Below are 21,312 nucleotides of genomic sequence, written 5' to 3' on the forward strand. Positions count from 1 at the left end.
CGATTTACTTGTTGTCTTATTCCACCTGCAACGTGTTGTTGAATTTTTTGCCAATCGAATGGATCTTTTTTTATTTTATTTGTTACTATTTTTTTTTTTTTCTTCGGCAACACTCAGCGCAGCTAACACCCAGAATCGTTTTACTCCTAAGGGGGCATCACCATTTACTGGTACAATGTATGCACACGAATGGGAAGAATAAAAAAAAAAAATGCGTCCTACATTTTTTGTTTCGTTTTGTCTAAAAGATTCACCTTGTTGATATTTTATTTTGACCATTTTGTTTCACATGAATGGATGGAAGGTCCTTTTTTTTGTCTTACAGTGTGACGATATAATTGTATTCGTTTAATTTTTTTTTTTTTTTTTTTTTTTTTTTTTTTTTTGTATGTTCGCCCAATTAGGCAAGTTACACTGGTGTTACTTCCTCCATTTTGTGTAATTTTTTCATTTGTCCCTGTGCAGACGCGAGTCCGCGTTAAGGGGCTGTAGGCCCTCTACTCAATGTCGCCATATTTTGCGCAGCATAATTTTTTTTACCATTCACTTGATAGCAAGGCAATGTGTGCCATTTGTCCACGGGGGAAGCCACAGCGAAGTAATACATATGAACAGACTTCGCGTATCGAACTAATTGGTAGAAATACAAAAAGGAGTGTCACAACAGAGAGAACAAAACTTACGCCGGACAAAATATGAAACGAACAGGTAGGAGACCATGTGGGGATCCCCCCCAGGAATGTCCCTTCTCATCGGGAAGGTGTAAATCAAGCGAAGGTAACGAGGTAATGGACGAGGACAGACGTAGGGGAAGAGAGTCGAACGGGTCCAGCACCGAAGAAAGGTTGTTTACTCCAAATTATTATAGCGGAAGTAAGAACAATACGATCAGCATAAAGATAAGAAAAAATGCAAACAGGAATTTGCAACATTCTGAAGAGAGAAAAAAAAAAAAAAAAGAGGAACAGAAATCCTTCATAAAATCGCTAATAGGTAAGATAGAAGAAATGTACAAAAAAGGATTACAAGATAAGGAAAGGAACTCACATAAATTGCCACTTGAGTCCAGATCTGCCTTTCTTTTAAATGAGTATATAAATGTAGAACCCACGAATAACGTGACGTATAGACGTAGGACACCCCAGAAGACTGTACGTAGAAGCGATTTCGTTGGAATAAATTTAAAGCCCTTTGTTAGATTCAAGAGTCATTCCAAATGGGACGACAGTCATGCCAATAGCACCGGTGATCCAAGGAAAAGGGCCATTATAAAAATTTCGAACCAAAGTCCTCACGAAATATTTAACCCCAGGTTTATCAATACGCATCGATCCTCGTCTGAGTACCCTAAGCCAGCAAATTTCTACTCCCTACGGAATGATGTAATGAGGCACAATTTGCCCTTCTGGGGCAGCCAAAGGGAGAATAACGGAATAGGTACCTCGGTAGGAATTCACCATTTGGGCAAATTAACCGCTAAAGAAATTAGAGATCCCAATATGTATGACACACCGTTCGTACACTTGAAACCGGTCCAAAGGTGTGCAACGTATAATCCATGGTGTGGGGGAAGCTCAGATGCGAATGTGAACAAGGCGGGGGTTGCATGCCACGTGAAGGGGACACACCCACATAGACGTCGCGATAACAGTGCAGAAAAGGGAGAACAAAAAATAAGAGTAAGGATAAGCAGAAAGGGAGTGGGAAGAAAGATGGAAGGTGATGGTGATGGGAGAAAAACTGAATCTGTCTCAATGAACAAACGTACACATCATGGAAGGGGCCCTTCAGCCAACGAGCACGATCACTTAGGGAAACATAACGAGAGAGATTTACGAGAAAAGGAGAAAAACAAAAAATTCCAAGTCAACCTATCTCTACCTTTAGACAACCCTAGGGGAAATAATTTCACGGAAGGGAAAAGAACAACCAATTTGGGTGGCAACATCAAAGGAGATGCTTCCTCTCACGTTTTATTCACTTCGAAAGGAGAAAGAGGAATGAACTTAAATGTGAAAAACAGAACGAATGAAGGAATTAGGCTTCGATATGCAGGTAAAGATGGAGAAGATGGGGAAAGCGCTAAAATGTGTTCCAATTCCACTTGTACATGCGACACGACAAAGCATAATAAGCTCCTCTCTGGCACTTACTCATCATTGGGGGGAAGTCAACAGAGCTGCTGCAGAAAAAACACGAAGTGCCATAGAAGTGGCTTAAACATTCATTGTATGGATGGCAGAAGCGAGGGTAGCAACTCTTCGTGGAACAGAACAAAGGAAGAGACAGAATTGCAGATCCATGCAGAGGGGACGAGGAGGAAGAGCGCGTGCACATGGAATAAAGCTCCAGATGAGTATCACGTCCAGTATGAAAGAGGATTTCACAACAAAGAGGACCATAAAGGAATGAGGAAAAATTCATCTCAACTTAGGACAAGGACACAGGACAATAGATGCATAATGGATGCCCGTGTGGTGAAGGGAGAGCACACCAATTCCTATCTTCAATTGGAAGATAATAAAAAAGGGGAACAAATTGTATTAAGCGACGGCTGCGAACCAGGTGAATCCAAAAATGAAGGCCATAAATACATAGTGGAAAAGAAAACAGACGCAGTGAAGGATGAAGGGAAGATTCTCTTATTAACGCAACGTAATGATAAATTGATGCTCGATCCTGGACACGAGGCACCGAGGCAAAACTGCAAAATGTTAACCTGGGGAACTTCAAACAGTGGCAGGTGTAGCTACAAATTAGACAGTATTGCGCTGAAAAGGGGAGAAAAAAGTGGTAAAGGGAATGGAGAAAAATCCCTTACTTGTAATGACTCCCTAGAGGGACAACAGAAATATAAAAACTTGAGGACGATTACTATACCGTCAGACAGTGTAGACGGAACGTATGAGGAAGACGCAAGGGGAAGACAGTTCATTAATGATGGTGAAAAATTTAGGGGGAAACACCACATTGCAAGTTCCTTGAACTTGTCAAACAAAATAGCTTCTGAAAAAAATTCAATGGAAAAATACAAAATGGTGCAGTATGGCAAATCGGGTGTGAAAAAGGAATGTAGTGGTTGCTCCTGCGTCTGCGAACATAGAGAGAACAATATTTGCTACAACGGGGTCGGGGAAAATAAAAGGAGTCGTACAAAGGCTAACCAATTTGGTGATACAAATGAAGTGTTAGAAATAAAAGACAAATTGGGGAGAAGCAGAAGCGTTGCTACAGCCTTGTCAAATAGTCAGCGTAACAAAAAAAGGGAGGAATTTTCCCGTGACGAGGAAGGTAGAAGTTTCCCTTGGACAGGATCATCGCGAAGGGGGGTACACAGAAAGGCTGTTGTACGAAACGAAGTTGAGAAGAGCGATAGTGATAGCCATTATAAAAATGAGGAACGCCTGTACTCGAAAGGAAAAGAAAGAAAGAAAAAATTGAATATGTATGCGAAGGGTAATTCTGTATCCATAGAGCGAGATGTAAATAACAACTCGGGGACGACTCACACACTTGACCGGTATAAATCGCATAGTGGGGACTACTCCAGTGGTGTCCACAAATGTGTGGATGATACAAAGAATGGAGCTAGAGATTGTCCAGCTTGGAAACACAGCCAAGCGGATGACCCAGAAAACTGCTTATGGCATCGTGCAGAACAGGTATATGCTCGATCGCACGAACCAATTTCACACACGAAAGAAGACGCGCAGAAAAATGGAGCGCACCAATGTGTTGTGGGTCAATTGGGGGAAGGCAAAATTGAAATGAGGGCAAGCCAAACAGGCAATAGTTGTTGTTTGCAACAAATGGGAGGAAGGCAAGATGGTGGAATTTTAACCAATGCTGATTTTGAAAAACATACAAACTATAGCACTAACAGCAAAATGCGTCGTCGAAGTGACCACGACTCATCATCAAATCGTAAGAAGGCGGCGAGAAAGGACAAAATGGACAAGCAAAGTGAACACTATACAAGGAGTAACTCCCATTCGCATCACAGTTCTAAGGAGAATTTTGAAAATCCCCAATCATCGCAGTTGTCTTGCACTAACCGCTTGCACAGAGAGAGTAGAAAAATGAGGAGTGCTTTATCGGGTGACATTTTTGCAGAGAACAGGGTTTCCGATTCAAGGAGCAGAAGCGAAATGGTAAAACGGGCCGATTCGAGGGGAGTAACTACCCACTCAGGTCAACGTCGTCACAAGAAAGAGGCACACCATGAGGATGAAAGATACGATAAAGGGAGAAGAAGCAGCAGGTGGGGAAACGCCTCCTCTTCCAATTTTTGCGATTATCCTGGGATGAACAACATAGAAAGGGTTCTCTACAATTCGAGGGTGGTGTCAAGGGAGGAACAAAAGGAAGGTACCGAAGGTGGAAGGATTCGTAGAACAAGTCGTGGCATCGATCATGGAAGCATTGTGCATTACTCACACGGAGGGCATCCCTACGGAGACACGAAAGAAATCGCAGAAGGAAGTCTTGGTCATGATAGTAACAATAATGTATCGTCTGGTAAAGGTGGCAGTTCGCCAAAGAATGCAAGGCAGCATTTTCCCGTGGGCAATGGCTCGAATAGCTGCGTCCACATGTCGCATCTCAGTGGAAGCGCCATGACGTCAAAAAAGCCAACCATGATTAATAGCGATGTGTATAGTGATAAGAGTGGTGGTACGCAAGACAAACAGGTTAACATGGAAAACAGTTTCCGCTGCGGGGCAGATAACAAATTATGTAGCGACAGGGATGAAGCAATAATTAGAAGTATTCAGTCGAAGGGTAGGGAGAGTAATGTTTGTTGCATCCGCGAATCGGTTTGTAAAAAGGGAAGAGGTGAAACGTTCAGCGAGCGAATGGTGGATGGAGGAAGACTACACAAGGGTGGTACAGAACAGAGTTGGCAGAAGACATTATCGAATGAGAAATGTCGAACCCCCAAAACGTCACATAATTACCACCATGATGATGAAAAGGAAAGAAGGCCAAGCCGTAGAATGAGGAACTCGCTGAGGAAGGACAGCAAATATAGTGGGAACAGCTACTCGGAAGAGGCATCCGCTGATCGGTTCGCCATATTGGACAATTTGAACTCTCCTCATGATGATGAATCGGACATGAGCAGAAGTGGTAATTGTGTAAATGTAGATGTAGCAAAATGTGGAAAGAAGGAAGGTGGGATGTCTTGTGTGAAGAGACAAACAAAAGTGAGTACATCATCCGCGGGAAATATCTCCAATTGGGGAAACATATTGGGGGAAGATTCCTCAATGGAGGAGACGGGCTTATCATATGGTCCCTACTCAATGCTGAAGGAAAGAAGTAGTGAAGATATTTTCAGAAAAAGGAATGGCAACTCGCGTAATCAAAGCAGTTTCACGCAAGGTAAATGTGATTTCTCAAAACATGAACAGCATAATAAGCATGAGCGTGATCACCACATGAATTTCTCGCATGCGCAAAGGGAACCCGTGCGTAAGGGTGATGAGGCAGGTAGCAGTATATGTTTAGGTCGGGGGAGAGCTCCATCCAGAAGGGACAAGTGGGGCAATAGGGGGAACAACTCTGGGCACTCGATCGATGGCCAGATAGACCAGCGCGGGACCTATCACTGTAGACGCGGGAGTAAGCACGCACATTCAAACCGAAAGGGCGATTACCAGGAGGTGGACGAAATAACCCCTTATAATGGATCACCCAGAATGGAAGACAAAAAAAAGCAGCAGAATGGGGATACTAATAAATATAAGGAAGCTAGAAAGCAGACGGGCAATCACAAATCGGGTCGTTCTTATGGCCACTCGGAATGTTCCCAAAGGAGTGGCAGCATATCTGAGGGGAACACCACTAGCTGTTCAGGCAGTCATGCTATGTACGACAAGATTGACCCCTCGAGAATGTCCAGGTCGCACAGTTCCCTGCAACCTGAGGAGAATAAAAAAAGGGTTAAAAGTAGCGATCCAAATTTAGGCGCTCATCATGGGGGGAATCGTCATTATGGAAAAACATCCCGAGAGTGGCACAGTAGCCATACCACACAGGGGGACAGACATCGCTTCTACTATAGCGACGAAAGGGATAGGGAACCGAGTAGAGGCGCTTCCAAATGGGATGCTGAAGGGTCATGTGTGGGGGAGAGGAATAGACGCGACGAATATGTTGACGTGAGGGAAGATGGCATGATGTCCGATCGCAGAAGAACACAACCAGTTGCTAATCAATTATGTGGAAAAAACTCAAAGGTAAGAAACATCCCTCCCGTGGACAGCAACCAGCAAGACACGCACAAAAGGAGACATTCACATTATAGTAGTGCATCTGTCTGTATTCACAACTCTGAAGAAGATGTTACTCCGCCAGGTAATGTCAGCAGTCATGAGAGAACTAGTGAGATGGAAAAGAAACGAACCCTTCAGGAAAAACCAAATAGTATGGGACACAACTGCATAGGTAACGAAGGAATCAATTTCCCTCGTGAGATAGAGACCATTTTGTGCAATAGTCAAAAGGGAGAAATAACAAAGGGAGGCGTCTTGCCCAGCAAAACGAATGAATACCCGCCAAACGTCGACACAGGAAAAGATAACGAGGTGCTTTCTGCGCCAAGAGATTCTCCACTGATGAGTCGTACGACAGACCCCAAAACAGGAGAATGTACGCAAGGAAATGTAACTGAGCAGATGGACAGGTCGAAATTAACCCCAATGATAATACCACAGAAGTTCAATATTGTGGGAAGCGCAAATGTTACGGAGGGCCCAATCCGTATGGAAAATCCGCAGCCCAATTTTGCCAGTGCAAATAATGGCCACCAAATTATGATAAGCAAAACGTGTAGCGGAGTTGTTGGGCTACAAAAGGCCAATGAGTACATGAAGAGTGAGTTAAATTATTATCTAGGTGGTGATAATTTTGCCAAGGGGAGTCGTCATTGCTTCGAGGAAGCAAATGGAAAAGTGGTAAACTCGACGGAAGCGTTCAGCAGAACGAATAGTGTTAAAGATGGAATAATCAGGGTGAATGTGGACCCCTCCAAATGTTGTAGCAGCGGTGCAGTAGGCGCGATCGACTCGACATTAGGGGGACACTCCGACGAAGCTAACCGTTTAGGAAATTACAAAAAGGGGGAGTCACATGAAAGGAATAGAGACCATATGAGTAATATTAGCCTCTTCAGTGGAGGGCAGTATGGTGCTGGGAGTTTAGGCCTTCCTAGTGACCACACAAATGTGGATGCTACTAACAGCAAGGTAGATAGTGCACCCCTTAAGGACCCACTTCCGAATGGTGAAGAGGGAAATTTGTCCACGTTCAATGAAGATAAAAAGGGGATAGGATTCGATCAACAGAATGAAAAAATAAATTTTAACAATGGGATGTATTGCTATGCCAATGTTAGCTCGAGTCAAGGTGTGAAGATGGTGAACCCGGGAGATACTTCCAATCTAAGGAATAATAACACGCTTTATGGACCCCTCAATAAAGGCGTTCTCATGAGCAAGCAATATTCTTACATGTCTGACCCTACACATAGACAATTCCTACAGCATCCCATTGTAGCCCCAAACAGTAACGACTTCAACGGAATGCACTACGTGAACAAGGCGGTGAGTATGCCCAATTTGGGGAGCATAAATATTGGTGGCAATTTATTTAACCCTGGGATTGGAAACAAAATTGGTGACCCCGTGCATGTAACGAGAAATGACATCCCCTCAACTGTGCATACTCCGGCGACTCAGTTAAGTCCTCAGCAGATGATGCACCCAAAGTTTGGCAAAGCGTTACAGGTTCCGATTCATTATGGAAATATTTCAAATGGGTTAACTTACAATCCTATCAACGCTGGGAGGAAGGATCTGTTAATTAATAACCGGCCTTATGGTGGACAAATTTTTTACGACGTCAATGGTAAGGCGTACATAGTTGGCACAAACGGGGAGGCGAATGCGAGCTCAGTGAAAAACATGCGTAATTATGCCCTTTCCAGTTATCACCTTGCGATAGATAATGCAAATCAGGGCAATCTGAATGGGGACAATCTCATCGAGCAAACCGGACAAGCTAATATGGCCATCCCTGCTGTCATACATGGGGACAATGGCATGGGTCTAAAGAAACCGTCCGTAGTGTTATAATTGGTGAGACGCTCATGACTATGATGGATGGAAATTTGCAATTATCAGCAGGAGAAACAGCAGGGCGGGAAAATAACCACACATACATGCTTAGAGATTAAATGGCTCATTACAACCGTGCGGTGCATTTCACTCCTTTGTTGCATAACCCGTTCGTCGCGCAATTCGTCCATCGGACACCGAACGAATTCATGTAACTATTTAAAGGGACACATCCGTGGAAGGCGTCTTGGTACACTGCGTCGAGTTCACTTGCCAATTATGTTGGAACACCAGTGGGGTTAATCCACCGTGGTGTGAAAAATTGTTTATTATTCGGGGGACCCAATTTACATTTCAGTGACACTGCGCCCGTTTTGTTTCTTATGTGCCTCTCTCCCTTTTTTGTTTCTTTTTGTTTATATTTTTTTCCACCTTTGATAATTATTTCTCTTTGTTCTTATGTGGATCCCCACAGTGTGCTGCAGCTACGTGAAAGACCCACTGGGGTAAATTTTTTTTTTTTTTTTTGTAGAGGCTGACAGTACACATGGTGTTGGCACCAGTTTGTCATAGCCACCTTTGTTACATTCATGTGAAAAAAAAAAATTTTTTTTTTGTGTAATAAGCAAATATGTTTGTGTGTTACGCACATGGGGAAGCAACCCGTTAAATTAGTTTAACAACGAAAAAAAGGAGGTGCACGGTGAGAACAAGCAAATCATGCACACACATACATATATACATACATGGACGTATACGTGGTCATATATATGTGCATGCGGCCCCCAGAAAAGAACAAATGGGGGAAACGACACGGCCGTCCTGAGGGGGACCGGGTATTATCGTCATATTGGGAAGAAATCACTTTAGGCTCATTTCGGGACGGGGTTGAGCCACTGTCCACCTTGGCCATACGCCGACGCAACAACCTGGGCCACTTTCCTCTGCTTATGGTTCATGTACACCATATACCATGCCTTGTACCCTAGGTAGAAAATGAGTCCCATGCCGAAGGGGTTGGCCCACCACCAATATCTGTACTGGTACCTGTAATGGAGGAAGGGAGGGAGAGAAACATGTTAAACTGATGCTCATACGCGAATACATAATCCAGCAAAGTCACATAAAGAAGGTGTGTGGCTTTGTTAAAAGTTCGTTTCCCTTTTACACTTCATTTCACTACTTACACCCTCGCGACTTGGGCTATTTGATTATTTGTGAACTGCGCAGCTGCATTATACACATCTATGATTTGCTTGTTCTTGTAGTTGATGCACATTTTCTTCCAGGTTTTGGGGTTTATGCCCCTGCCCATCATGGCGATGTAGGCTTGGATGTGGAACCCCATTTTGTTGGTCCCTTCGGTTCTACTTGTTTTTTTTTTTTTTGCGGCTTCGTTAAGTCTCCTTGCGTGGATAAGAATACGACAAAAGGGGTGGAGTGGCCAGAGATACTCCTTAAAGATGTACACTCATGTACAGGTGTATATGTACACGTACACGGCTTGTGATAGAGTAGCATCCGATATTTGTTCCTTCCCTAACCTGGGCAATCAATTTTGGTGAGAAATCCTTCGCTGCGTTTTCGTTGTTGCGCATGAGCTGTGGGAAACACGCTTAACATAAAATGCATTTGCCTTGTGGCATGAGTGGATTTAAAAAAAAAAATAAAATGAAATGAAATATGAGGTTTAGCTTTCCCGGTTGACGAAAAATTGCGCGAAGTGTGGGATGTACACGCTCCTCTTGGTAGATATTATGAAATTTTTTTTTATTCAACATTTCACAGGGTATAAAACGAGGCGTGCCACTGCATTCATTTTCTTCTTCCCCGTAATGTGGCAATAAATATAATTATATGTGTGAGGATGTCGAGAGAAATAAAAAACGAAAAAATAAGAATGTAAAAATATGGCAAGTCAGCTAAAACAGGACTGCTGATTTTTCTTCCAGTGAGCACCTTTTTTAAAGCCTTTTTCCGTTAAGATAAGTATTCCCGGTTATCATTTTTTAAGAGGAACACATACACAGTTTATCACCGTGGCACATGTTTACCTGTTTTTGCCAATATGATGAAGTGCATCTTTTTTTTTATCAAAGCGGAGTTACAGTTAATGTATTTTTTTTTTTTACAACATTGAGCGGATCTGAGTACACATGTGTGCTTTCCCTCTTCGGTTAAAAAAGGATGTTTCTACAGATTAGTGGACTGGAGCTGTGTATAGGCGTCCCAGCTCGAACCGCCGCATACTTAGCATGCACATGGTGAACAGCGTGAACGTCGCGACTTTGCGCAGAGGTGCGCTTCGAGAGTGTTCGGCGGTCCAAGGAATAATGGGAGAAAACGGAAAGAACTAACGAAACGAAAAAAAGCCAAAAGAACGAAAAAATCATGTCAAGTGGACACTAAATGGCGGGACGCAAAAAAAGAGGAATGGACAACATAAAAAAAAATGAGGCGGCGAGAGGGCTATGGCGGCTCAGCGACGAAGTGGAGTGTGCAGATCACTGCGAGAGCTGGTCCTGCGTGCGCTGGATGGCCTCTTTCCACAGAGTCGTGTAATTTATGTTCCGCTTAATACAGTGCAACTGCAATTTCAGCTGAGCCTTTTTTACAACAAATTCTGAGCGCGACTGTATGTTAGCGAATTTGTTGTATTGGTAGCATAGGACGCCGAGTCCTACGACCCACGTGGCGATCGCTTCTTCGTCGTTGGAGAAAAAATCATACGTCCTTTCTCGGGTGCGCAATGTAAAGCACTTACAGGGGTGTATTCCATGTGCGTTATTGTAACGTTGGTTTGGTTTTATTTTTTTTTTCTCGAGACTCTTTTTGTTGTGCTTTTCGATTAGCCAGTAGACGGGTGTGCTGTTTAGTCCGTAATCTATGGAGGTCACGTCCTGCGGGGTAGGGGGGGGAGGTGAAAGGTGTGCAAGGTGAGGTTTTTGACGAGGGGGCCAACAGCGCAGCTAATGGTGTAGCACACCGGGTAATAGAGTGCTTCATCGCCGCTACACAGCCACTACACCACCGCTGCACCAACCTGGATATCGATGAGCTTCTTCCGTTTGAAGCCATTTTTTCCCTTAACGTCCCTAGTCCAGGTGATAATGCGACCGTCCATGATTTTCATGAAAACGGGTACCGGCTTGTGTGTGAAGGAGTGATATTTGCACTTGTGGAGAAGCGTACCGGCGTTCATTTTTTTGAGTTCATTAATTATTGGCTTGTCGTTTAATCTTCCTTGTGCAGTAGAGAGTAGTAGCGCTTTTTTCTTCAAATTATTTCTTTGCAGCATGACAGACATTAGTTTATTTTTTAAGTCCACGATGTATTTATTAGCAACTTCAACATTGTTAATGTTCGTTTCGTACATTTTCAAAATTTGATCATCGAAAATGATTTCCATTTTTTCTTTCTGTTGAGCGTATTCTTCTTCTCTTTGCTTGAAGGTACCGATCAAGGAGTTCACGAAATTGACATCTAGCAAACGAATGACATCATCACATATGTTGTCATTGTCTGCTAACTTCTGTTCAATGGTGGAAGCGTTCTCCTTAAAAAAATCAGCATAGTTTAAAATATTTCCCTCATTGGACTTAAAAATTTCCAACAGCTTATTAATAATGTCTAGCAAATTTTCTATTTTGGGGATGAAAAAATTGTTGGTGGTATCTCCACTTTTACTCATAGTTTTGTACTTGTGTTTTATATTATCATTTTCTTCTTGCAACACTTTATTTTGATTCAAGGCTTCTTCTAACTGGGTGGTTATCTGGTTTAGTCTGCATGTTAAGTCGGCATTTTCTGAGTTTGCTTTTTCGAGTGCATTTTTGAAATTTACACATTCTTCCTTTTTTTTATTTAACACAACTTCTTTATCTTCTATGTCTTTTATATATTCATAAATTTGTCCTTGTATTTCTTCATTTTTTTTTTTTAAAAGGTTCATTTCTTGTGTTAATTTTAAGCTCTCTTCACTTTTTATTTGCATAATTGCGCAGAGGTTTTCAATTTTTGTTTGTTTTTCACGATAGGCATCAACGTATGAAATTCGATGCTCATCGAGTTCCTGATACATGTTAAAAAGTTTGTTATATTTGGACTCCAAATTTTTTATAATTAATTCGTAGTGCTGTATGGTTAGATTATCCCTTTGTTGTGCGTCCATGAGGGTGTATGTATTATCATGTAGGTCCTTAATTTTGTCATTGAGCAACTCCTTTTTGTGTTCCAACATGTGTACCTTTTCTTCTAGCAGCGTGGACAGTTTAATGGGTTTCTTATATTTTAGTTTAGCCCCACTTGGTTTAGCACCGCTGAGTATGTCTTCATTACTATTAGATTGCAGAGTGGTGGAGGAGAAATTGTCCTTTGCGTGGAATGGGGAGGCACCTGGTAGGAAGGTGTGCACGCTTTCGTTTGATGATTTGTAATGGGCAGTGTTTCTTGCATGTCTACCTGTGTTGTGATCCTCGTTGTTGTCCGCGTTGTAGCCAGCATGGTTCCTCTCAAACTGAAGGGAAGTCAAAAATTTAGGACCAAGCTTCGAATCATTTGAATTTAAAAAATAGTTGGCCATATTTTTTACTTCCTTTCCTTTTACCTTCCTGGTTAATTTTATTTTCCTCTTCGTGTTAGCAGTGTTCATATTCGGAAACGTGTCGTCACTATGGTTGTTCGCTCCGCTCTTTTTATTTTGCCCTTCATTAGGAGCATCTACCCCTGAGCCTTTTGCGTCTTCTCTCATTGGCATTTTAAAAAAATTTTCCATAGTATGTACAACGGGTGAGAAATTATCGTATTCATTATTTGCCCTTTTGCTCATTTTAATGTGGGATGCCTTTGGTCCAAAGGAACCTTCCGAACATTCGTCACTGGCGTGTTCTTCAAATTTGTGGTTTCGGTGTTTATCCCTACGATGGGTGTTCTCTGCGTATTTTGGTCCAACTGAACATTCCTCATCTTGGCTAACTTGTTCAAAACTTGATCCGTCTCCATATGTGTCTATTCTGCTTTTTGTGTTGTTTTTTTGTCCCCAATTGGACAGCATATTTTTATATCCCTCCTTTACTGTGTTTTCCTCACCCAACATGCTGTCCTTCATCAGTACGTTGAAGCTGCTTGCGTCATCTACGTTTCCCCTTGCGTTATGTTTGGCTTTGTTCGCTGTCTGGTTTGCATTCGCGCTGTGGTAGTCACCATCATCAGCCCCGTGGGAAGATGCACCATCTGTGAATTGGTCCGCTTCCCTATCTGCACTGGTGCTCCACTTACCTTTCCTCATTTCCCTCTTACGCATCCGGTCATCGCAACCTGCCACCTCCAGCGAGTCATCACTTGAGTATTTCTTTTCCGTATCCAACTTTTCAGAAATTAGGAAAGATGAGTTATTATTTTTTAACTTGAGGGACCACTGAATTAATTTTTCTCTCTCCTCCTTCAGCTTCAGCAGGGGGTCTACCGAGTCTTTCGATTTCTTCGATGGCTCACTCATCCTCCTTTCTTCTTCCTTTTCGTATGTGGCAAATTAGGCACAAAAAAGGGGCGATAAAAAAAAAGGCTTATCTAATTGGAACTACTGAGTGTGTGTGTGTGTGTGTGTGAGGGGCGGGGGCCTCTTCTCTTACGCAGTGTTGTGACAGCGTGGGGGAAAGAACGGAGAGGTTGGCCATGGACGGGTGCGCACACGTAAATACAGGGCGAATTAAAAAATGTTACAAAAAAAAAAAAAAAAAGAAAGAAAAAGCGTATTATCTCCCCTTTGGAGTTTTGCTTCCCCTAAAATGGTATTAACACATTTGTCCATTTTCCCACTGGGGGGCACATTCCTTGCACATCGCGAGTGTACATTCGCAGAGTACCAAAAAGTCTCTCTTCATACACTGGCAAAGCCACTCGCCATTTAACCTTACACACAAATATGCTGCGGATGTGCAAAACAAAAGAGTGTTAAAAAAAAAAAAAAAATCTTCGTGTAATTATGTCCAAGTGGGAAGGAACAAAAGCTTAAAAAAAAAGGGGGGTAAATAAAATGGCAAAATAATACACTGATGGGATGGACGAGACGAGACAAAGTACCGAAAATAGTGCAAAAAAACAAAACAGCAAAACGATACAACAAAACGTGTAACAAAACAATGCAACAAAACGATACAACAAAATGATGCAACAAAAGAACATGTGCGGAAAAGGTGTCCTATTGCATACGTACTATTCTTGCTAGGCACAATTTTTCTAACTTTTTTTTTTTTCTTCCAATTCCATTTCTCTTTGAAATGGCCTTAAGTGTGCAGTGAATTTTTTGTTTTTTTTAAAACAAATATGCCAAAGAGGAAAATTAAAAACAAAAAAAATCATTACACATTTTTAGCACGCCCGCCCCGGTGCCTTTGATGAGGCAATTTTGTTTTGCTACACGGAACGGGGGGAAAAACAAAAAAAAAGTGTCAAAAGGTTTCGCGCTCCCGAAAGTGGTGCTGTTTTGTCCGTCTTGCTTAATTTACTAGGAGGCAAAACCTCCACGTTACAGCACGTGTGTTATTCCCTTTTTGGGTACCCATTTGGACACCCATTTTGGAACTTGCGTGGGTATACCCCCTCGCAGCTGCTTCATTCTGCGCACGTCCCCATGATGAGCGTTTTCCTTCGATGTGTGCTCGGCCTACCCATTGACCCTTGTGCACTCCGCGGGGAAGGAAAAATCAGCGTAGGGGAGGCACCAAAAGGCTACAATTAAATGCTACAAAGGGGAAAGCCGAATTGGAAGCTGAAACAGAAGGGAGGCGCGCTGCCAAAACGGGTATCGCCATTTAAACCGTTCAACCCATGAATCGAAAACAATTGCAGCGAAAGGAAAAAATGACTTGAACAGAGAAAGAGCTCAATTTGGTGATTATTGGAGGAATAATGTTGGGATTTTTTTTTTTTTTTTCCCCTTCTTTTTTATTCCTTGGATGACTAGCCAAAATTAAAAAAAAAAAAAAAAATGAAAAATGAAATAAGGAAAATTGAGTATGACTATGGCATTGAATACGTTTCAGAACGAAGGGAAAGGAAAAGGGAGGTTCTCTTGGCTATACTATCTTTGACCGCGTACTATCTGTATTGTCTCTATTCGGTATGAAAGTGTGAACACACGGATGTGTAATACAGATGAGGCGACAATTCGTGTGTTCCCACATGCGTAGACACCCGTGCGGCACGTACCCGTGTTTAGAGCTCAAAAGCTCCGCGGAGTTGAAGAAGAAATGAGAAAGCATGGACGCATGGAGTGGGGCAGTGGAGAGAGGGGTGCACTTGATGGAAAACAACGCGCAAGAGCGAAAAGGCGAAAAAGCGCAGAGTTGTTGACAACTTTGTCGTTGCATTTGCGCAGCATCGGCACACACATCCATGCTCAACCTTTTCCTGCCGTTACGCCCCTATCAGGGATGCAAGAAGGGCTACGTTTTGCTGGACGAATTTCAAATTTTCCTGCTTGTTCTGTACATCTCGTTTATCATAATATACCTGAATAATCACCACATTGGTTAGTATCCTAACAAGAAAAAACAGTTTACACAAAAATGGTTTCCAAAGTGGGCACATGTGTATGTAACAGCAGCCCGCATGACGTACTATGGAAGTTTTTAATTTTTTTTTTTTTTTCACCCCTTACTTCTCAACAGAAAGGCTATTCCTTGTGAACAACATTGGAATACAAATTGAAAGGAAAAGCTGGTTTCGACATCGGTTAAATTTTATTTGCATAAGTGACATAAAAAGCATTTTTATTAACGAGGTAAGAGAATTTTTTATGAAAGGAAATGTATGGAACGTGATTTGTTTACTATAGTTACCCCGCGTCCATTTTTCTTTATTCATATGTCTTGCCTATTCCCCCTCCCCTTTTTTTTTGTTTTTTTTTTTTTAAGGCCATTTACATATTCGAGATTTGCCCTTATTTGTGCATCACGTTGCAGAACAATAAGCTCATCGTCCTGTTTGAGGTGGGAGAAAAGCGGAAATGGGCACGGCAAATGAGCTGCCTATCGGGGTGCCTGTCCACTGTGCACATCGGATTGGCCGGACGGATAGGTGGAAGTGCCTACAAACTGTCATTGTAGTAACAGCGTGCATGTGTGAGCTTGTGTACCTCCCCCCAACCGCGATACTTCTGTTTCCCCCTTTGGCAGAACTTCAATCTAGGAATGAAAAACCTGGTGCATATATACAGGGACGTGAAAGGAGTAATCGATCGTAGAGAGAAGAAGGAGTTTATAGGTGTAAAAGCTGTGGAAGTCAAGGAACAGGAAAAATACGGAAGTAGGGAAGAACAAAATTGCGCAATCCCAAATGAGGTGTGCTCAACAAATAATCCCTCCTCGAGCGAAGAGGAGAATATTTTCAAGCTGTTGAATTTTAGTTCGTGCGAAAATTACAAAATGAATGATGAAGTTAGGGGAAGGGGAAAAACAAAAACGTACGACATATACATAAATAAAAAGTTAGCACTGGAAATAATGAATAGTTGAGTGTCTTTTTTTTTTTTTTTTTTTTTTTTTTTTTTTTTTTTGATCTCGCTAATGTAGCGTTTATTTTCATCGATGATTATTTCTCGCCGTTGCGAGAGTGTCACTTTGTTTTTTGTTTTTATGAAATTTGCCAACTTTGCCAACTTTGCTTGATTTTTCCTAACATTACTAAAATTTGCCAACCTAGCATACTTTTTTTTTTCCACCTCTTAAGAGTTAAAAGGATGAAAGGAGGATTGAAAGGCAACTGACTTCGTGCGTCTAAAACTTTCGCCTCTCTCAAGGCGATTTTACACGGTCGTTCAAAACGGATTTACCTACGTGCAAGCTCTACCCTCATGTTTACACTTATCTCTAAACGAGCACACCGATCGCCATACACACCGAGAGAATGGGCGATTACAGGAGGAAAATCCCCATCTATAACGATTACGAGAAAAAGAAAGATCTGTTAAAATTTTCCTTTTTAAAAGATGGAGAGGAGGAACAAAGAGACGTCCAGAAAAAACACACAACGGAGGAGGTCCAATTTATTAGTAAGTATCACAAAAGGGCAAGAAGAGTGGAAGAACGTCTTACGAAAAGGTGCAAAAAACAGGGGACAAGAAAATACCCATTTTGCTTCTTCTACACTTTGTTTGCAGTAAAGAAAAGGGAAAACATGCGGGACATCCTTACCCATCGCCGGGATTTAAGTTCGTTTTATCGTTGATTCATGCGAACAGAATAAGCACGTGGATGTGTGAATGTTCAAATGAGCAAATGGGGGCGTCTGCATAGCTGCCCTCATTATTGTTCGTCCCTCATTGTTGTAATTCACTCGTCAAGGCAACCGGACGCAAGGGGACGTGCTGACTGAGAGGAAGGTAACTGGACTATATGCGCTACATGTGTGTGCACGAGTCAGGGGCCACGAGTGGGGGCGCACTAGACTGGAAGTGAGGAATATACATAAGTATATATGTATATGTATACATGTGTCCTCCTCTCTGTTAGAACAAACTGAAGGAAGACAACAGCGAGAGTTACTATGCCCACGAGAAGAAGTTCCCCTTTCTCATCGACACGACTGTGAAGAAACCAGATATAACTAGAAGCATGCAAGATGTGCTAAATAACATCTATGGTGAGGAACTCACAACGTTGGATGTGCAAGTATACATATTGCGTGTAGATGTGTATGGGCGCGCATAAGAACATACAGTAGTTATTACCCCCACATATGTGCATCACCTCGCCACGCGAATATAGAACAGGATGATGCTGAGAAAATTCGATTATCCGAAGACATTAAAACGAAAGAGGTGTTGCTTGAGAGGAGGAAGAAACTGTTTCTTCAGGAGTTGGGTACGTCTGCTCGAAAAGAACACTGTTGCATATATTATTGTGTAACGTCCTTGGTGGGTAGCATGCTGTTAGTTGCTTATTCTAAGAGGGAATTTAGTGGAGAGGTTCGGATTGTCCCACCGGTGAAGGTGCATATATATATGTGTGTAAATGTACGTGTGTAGATCTGTATGCCCCTGCGACCCCCCTTTTCAATGCTCTTCCCCCTCAGGTGGTGGCGAAATGGTGGATGTCCATGCGGAGCTGTTTTTAGACCCACAGAAAGATTACGGGTACGCGAGAAATGGGCACGCACATGTGTACTCGTGGGGGGATACACACGTGAGGGCGTTGCCTTAAATGAAAAAAATAAAATAAGACGTAACGTGACTAGATATACTATGTCATATCCTACAATGCAACCGCGCGGGACGGCGCAACCACAATCTTTCAGTGACGCAGTAAAGAATAAAAATAAAATGTTGACTCTGAAGAATTACGGATTGGGACAGTCCCCGTCCGATTTTGTTTTTTCATACCCGCAAGTTAAAGCTAGTAAGTATAAACCCCCCTATTTAAACAGCATGAAGCTAGTCTCCATGTATGTACATATATGACCATAATGGGGCACACCATGCCCAGACCACAAACAAAACGAGGGCAAGAAAAATGCCTACACGTGGGCAGATGATGTATATGGACCGATGCACTACATTAGTAGTTCTGCTTTCACCTGGAACGCGACTTTATTTTATTTTATTTTTTGTGTCGTAACCCAAAAAACAGAAGGAAGAGGTGGATATGCAAGCGAAATGGTGAAGTCGCACATACGAAAAAACAAATACGAGGGAATCACAAAAAGGGTAAGTGTGGTGACAAGAATGTCTACCTTCTTTTTTTGTGTCTCTTCTGATTTTACGAGTACATCACTTTTATTTTTTTTTACCTTAATGCAGTTAAACGTGCACAATGTAGAAGGTAAAGGGGCAAAATTTGCAACTTAAATTGTGTAAAGGGATAACAAAAAAAAAAAAAAAAAAAAAAAAAAAATTGTAACGTAATAACATTTCTCTATTTTTTTCACCCTGAAGATTTATACACAGGAAAAAATCAGGAAATGAGGTTACCTGACCATTCATTCGACGAAAAAATATATTTTTTTTTCCCCTCATGCCGACGTTGGCGTGATGAACTCTGAAACACTGTCTCCTTTTATTTTTTTTTTTAACTCCGTTCAGGGAACAGGCAGGTTCGCACGGAGGAAACATTACAACGAAGAGTAGTGCATATAAATGTTATATATGTACACAAATGTACATTCTATGCCTACACACAAGCAAACACACACTGGATTGTCCTTTTCCCCCCTCTCGAGAAAGTCTTCTTGATGAAAAACAGACTGAGATATATTAACCACACCAGAAATAGCCACTTCGTAGAGAGTTATTTGAAAGTAATTACACCCACGTGAGAGAGGGGGAATCCACTTGAGGCTGTGCATTTAACTACCCAGTTGGCTTCCCACCTAACATGAGCTTTTCCTCCCCCCCCGTTGCTTCACCGAAGGAACGCCCGAGAATTATTCTGAGGTATAAAGGATTTCAAAAAAGGCTATAAGATGCGGGGGGGAAAAAAACAATTTATATACATACATGCACATATATATGAAGACAAAAATTTCGGAGTGGTTTCCAAATGAGCACCTGGCCAAACGAGAAGACGAGGTGGAGTCCATCCATTCAAGAAATGCAAAGCGAAGTTTAACACAAAAAAAAAAAAGGAAAAAGAAAGACCACCTAAATGTAATCACTGGTGGAGATTAACAATTTGCAAATTATACACACAGATATATTTTCACATTTGTGTGTGTTTTTTTTTAAATGTCACTTGTGGAGGTAGGATGAGCTGCGGTCATTTTATCGTGTCATTGGTTCACCTCTCTGTGTCCCCCGCTATACGGTCCAGAAGAGCCTCAAAAGGCCAAAGAGGTATTGAAAAATTTCGTTCGACGATAACTTAGACTGACCGAACATCCGGTCGACAAAGACATATCCAACTTCCTCAATTTTCTTTCCCATTTTATTGGCCCGTACGATAACCTCCATTTGAAATACATAGCCACGTCCCTGGACCAACTGGATTACTTCCTTAAGCACTTCTGTTCTGTACAGCCTAAACGAACCAGTCAAATCGGTTAAGTTAGTAAATAAAAGAAACTGGGAAAGGAAATTGGCTACTCGACTAATTATAACTCTTTTGAAAGTCCACCCTGAGATTCCCCCTTCTTTATTATATCTAGTGCCTGTGACGATGTCACAATTTGTCTCTTTCTGTTTTGCTATGAAGTCGTATATATACTTAGGATGGTGTGATAAATCAGCATCCATAATGATTACAAAATTGCCTGACACGATTTTTAGAGCATCCATGTAAGCAGAACCTAGCCCCAGTTTTTTCTTCCTTTCTATGAGTAATAATTTTTCTTCATTAAATATGGATTGCAATTTCTTGTACACATCAGCTGTTTTGTCTTCACTGTTGTCATCCACTACGATTATTTCAAAGTCGATGTTTTTTTTATTCAGTTCCTTTATAATCATATATATTACGTATGGCAGATTGTCTTTCTCGTTATAGGTTGGTAGGATGATGGAGTATTTCTGTGCGAACGTCATGCTTATGTGGATGCACATAAGGGGCAGCATGAGGAGGCACAAGTATTTCAGCATGTTCCTTGTGCGGGGGGGATGATGGCAATGGGACAGTTTTTACCCTTGTACGGATGAGCAAGTGTACCTATTTGCACACGCTTGGTTATCCCGGATGGTGTAGCATCCTCTAGCTTAGCGTCACTCGAGAGGCACTCTGCGCAGAACGTGCAGAATGTCTTCAGTACTCGAGAGCAGAGCCCTTAACCCTTTGTTCTTGACAAAGCAGAGTTGGCAATCCGAAACGGAGTGATATGCCTTTTGCCCTTTTAATCATGGGGGAAAAAATTCACACTGTGTGTATTTTCATTGCCCCCAACCCCCTTTCTACTGAAGGTATTTTTTCCCGTGCTTCCGAGCAGATGGGGAAATGCGTTAAGGCATAAATTTAGCGGACAAAATGGAAAATGCTTTTTTTTTTTTTTTCCCAGGAACAGCACATTTGATAAACGATTCTGCCTGCCCACTTGTGGAGCTCTTTTTCATGTTGCAGCACAATTTTTCGTGCTTCCCATTGTGCCGCATTACGGTGTTGTGCACTTGGCTCCCACTCCACGTTTCACCGGAGTGCTCCTGTAACGTTTCGTTTCGATCCTTCGTCTGTTTAGTTTCGTTGAATTGGGCCTCTCCTAATCTGTTGCT

General features: G+C 42.0%; 6 protein-coding genes across 6 annotated transcripts; 3 read left to right on the top strand and 3 right to left on the bottom strand.

The window, feature by feature from the left end:
* Window positions 1-695: 695 nt before the first annotated feature.
* On the top strand, window positions 696-8,138 carry AK88_00147 (uncharacterized protein; the record flags this gene model as incomplete). The annotated part of the gene is made up of 1 exon (XM_012477798.1): window positions 696-8,138. One exon carries the CDS (start codon window positions 696-698, stop codon window positions 8,136-8,138), a length of 7,443 nt encoding a protein of 2,480 aa, XP_012333221.1.
* An 854-nt stretch (window positions 8,139-8,992) lies between these two features.
* AK88_00148 (uncharacterized protein) lies at window positions 8,993-9,468 on the bottom strand (the record flags this gene model as incomplete). Its single annotated transcript, XM_012477799.1, has 2 exons — window positions 8,993-9,167; window positions 9,308-9,468. The coding sequence occupies 2 exons, from the start codon at window positions 9,466-9,468 to the stop codon at window positions 8,993-8,995; spliced, it is 336 nt and encodes a 111-aa protein (XP_012333222.1).
* A 1,156-nt stretch (window positions 9,469-10,624) lies between these two features.
* AK88_00149 (uncharacterized protein) lies at window positions 10,625-13,617 on the bottom strand (the record flags this gene model as incomplete). The annotated part of the gene is made up of 2 exons (XM_012477800.1): window positions 10,625-11,020; window positions 11,164-13,617. 2 exons carry the CDS (start codon window positions 13,615-13,617, stop codon window positions 10,625-10,627), a joined length of 2,850 nt encoding a protein of 949 aa, XP_012333223.1.
* A 1,491-nt stretch (window positions 13,618-15,108) lies between these two features.
* AK88_00150 (uncharacterized protein) lies at window positions 15,109-16,636 on the top strand (the record flags this gene model as incomplete). Its single annotated transcript, XM_012477801.1, has 5 exons — window positions 15,109-15,240; window positions 15,552-15,651; window positions 15,791-15,903; window positions 16,037-16,111; window positions 16,298-16,636. The coding sequence occupies 5 exons, from the start codon at window positions 15,109-15,111 to the stop codon at window positions 16,634-16,636; spliced, it is 759 nt and encodes a 252-aa protein (XP_012333224.1).
* A 391-nt stretch (window positions 16,637-17,027) lies between these two features.
* Window positions 17,028-19,579, top strand: AK88_00151 (uncharacterized protein; the record flags this gene model as incomplete). Its single annotated transcript, XM_012477802.1, has 11 exons — window positions 17,028-17,279; window positions 17,633-17,762; window positions 17,888-17,983; window positions 18,195-18,255; window positions 18,417-18,517; window positions 18,605-18,825; window positions 18,919-18,940; window positions 19,054-19,084; window positions 19,201-19,244; window positions 19,342-19,415; window positions 19,529-19,579. The coding sequence occupies 11 exons, from the start codon at window positions 17,028-17,030 to the stop codon at window positions 19,577-19,579; spliced, it is 1,083 nt and encodes a 360-aa protein (XP_012333225.1).
* Window positions 19,580-19,914: 335 nt separating this feature from the next.
* AK88_00152 (uncharacterized protein) lies at window positions 19,915-20,691 on the bottom strand (the record flags this gene model as incomplete). The annotated part of the gene is made up of 1 exon (XM_012477803.1): window positions 19,915-20,691. The coding sequence occupies one exon, from the start codon at window positions 20,689-20,691 to the stop codon at window positions 19,915-19,917; it is 777 nt and encodes a 258-aa protein (XP_012333226.1).
* Between the last annotated feature and the right edge of the window lie 621 nt (window positions 20,692-21,312).

Source organism: Plasmodium fragile, assembly GCF_000956335.1.
Source record: "Plasmodium fragile strain nilgiri unplaced genomic scaffold supercont1.1, whole genome shotgun sequence".
Classification (NCBI taxonomy): domain Eukaryota; phylum Apicomplexa; class Aconoidasida; order Haemosporida; family Plasmodiidae; genus Plasmodium; species Plasmodium fragile.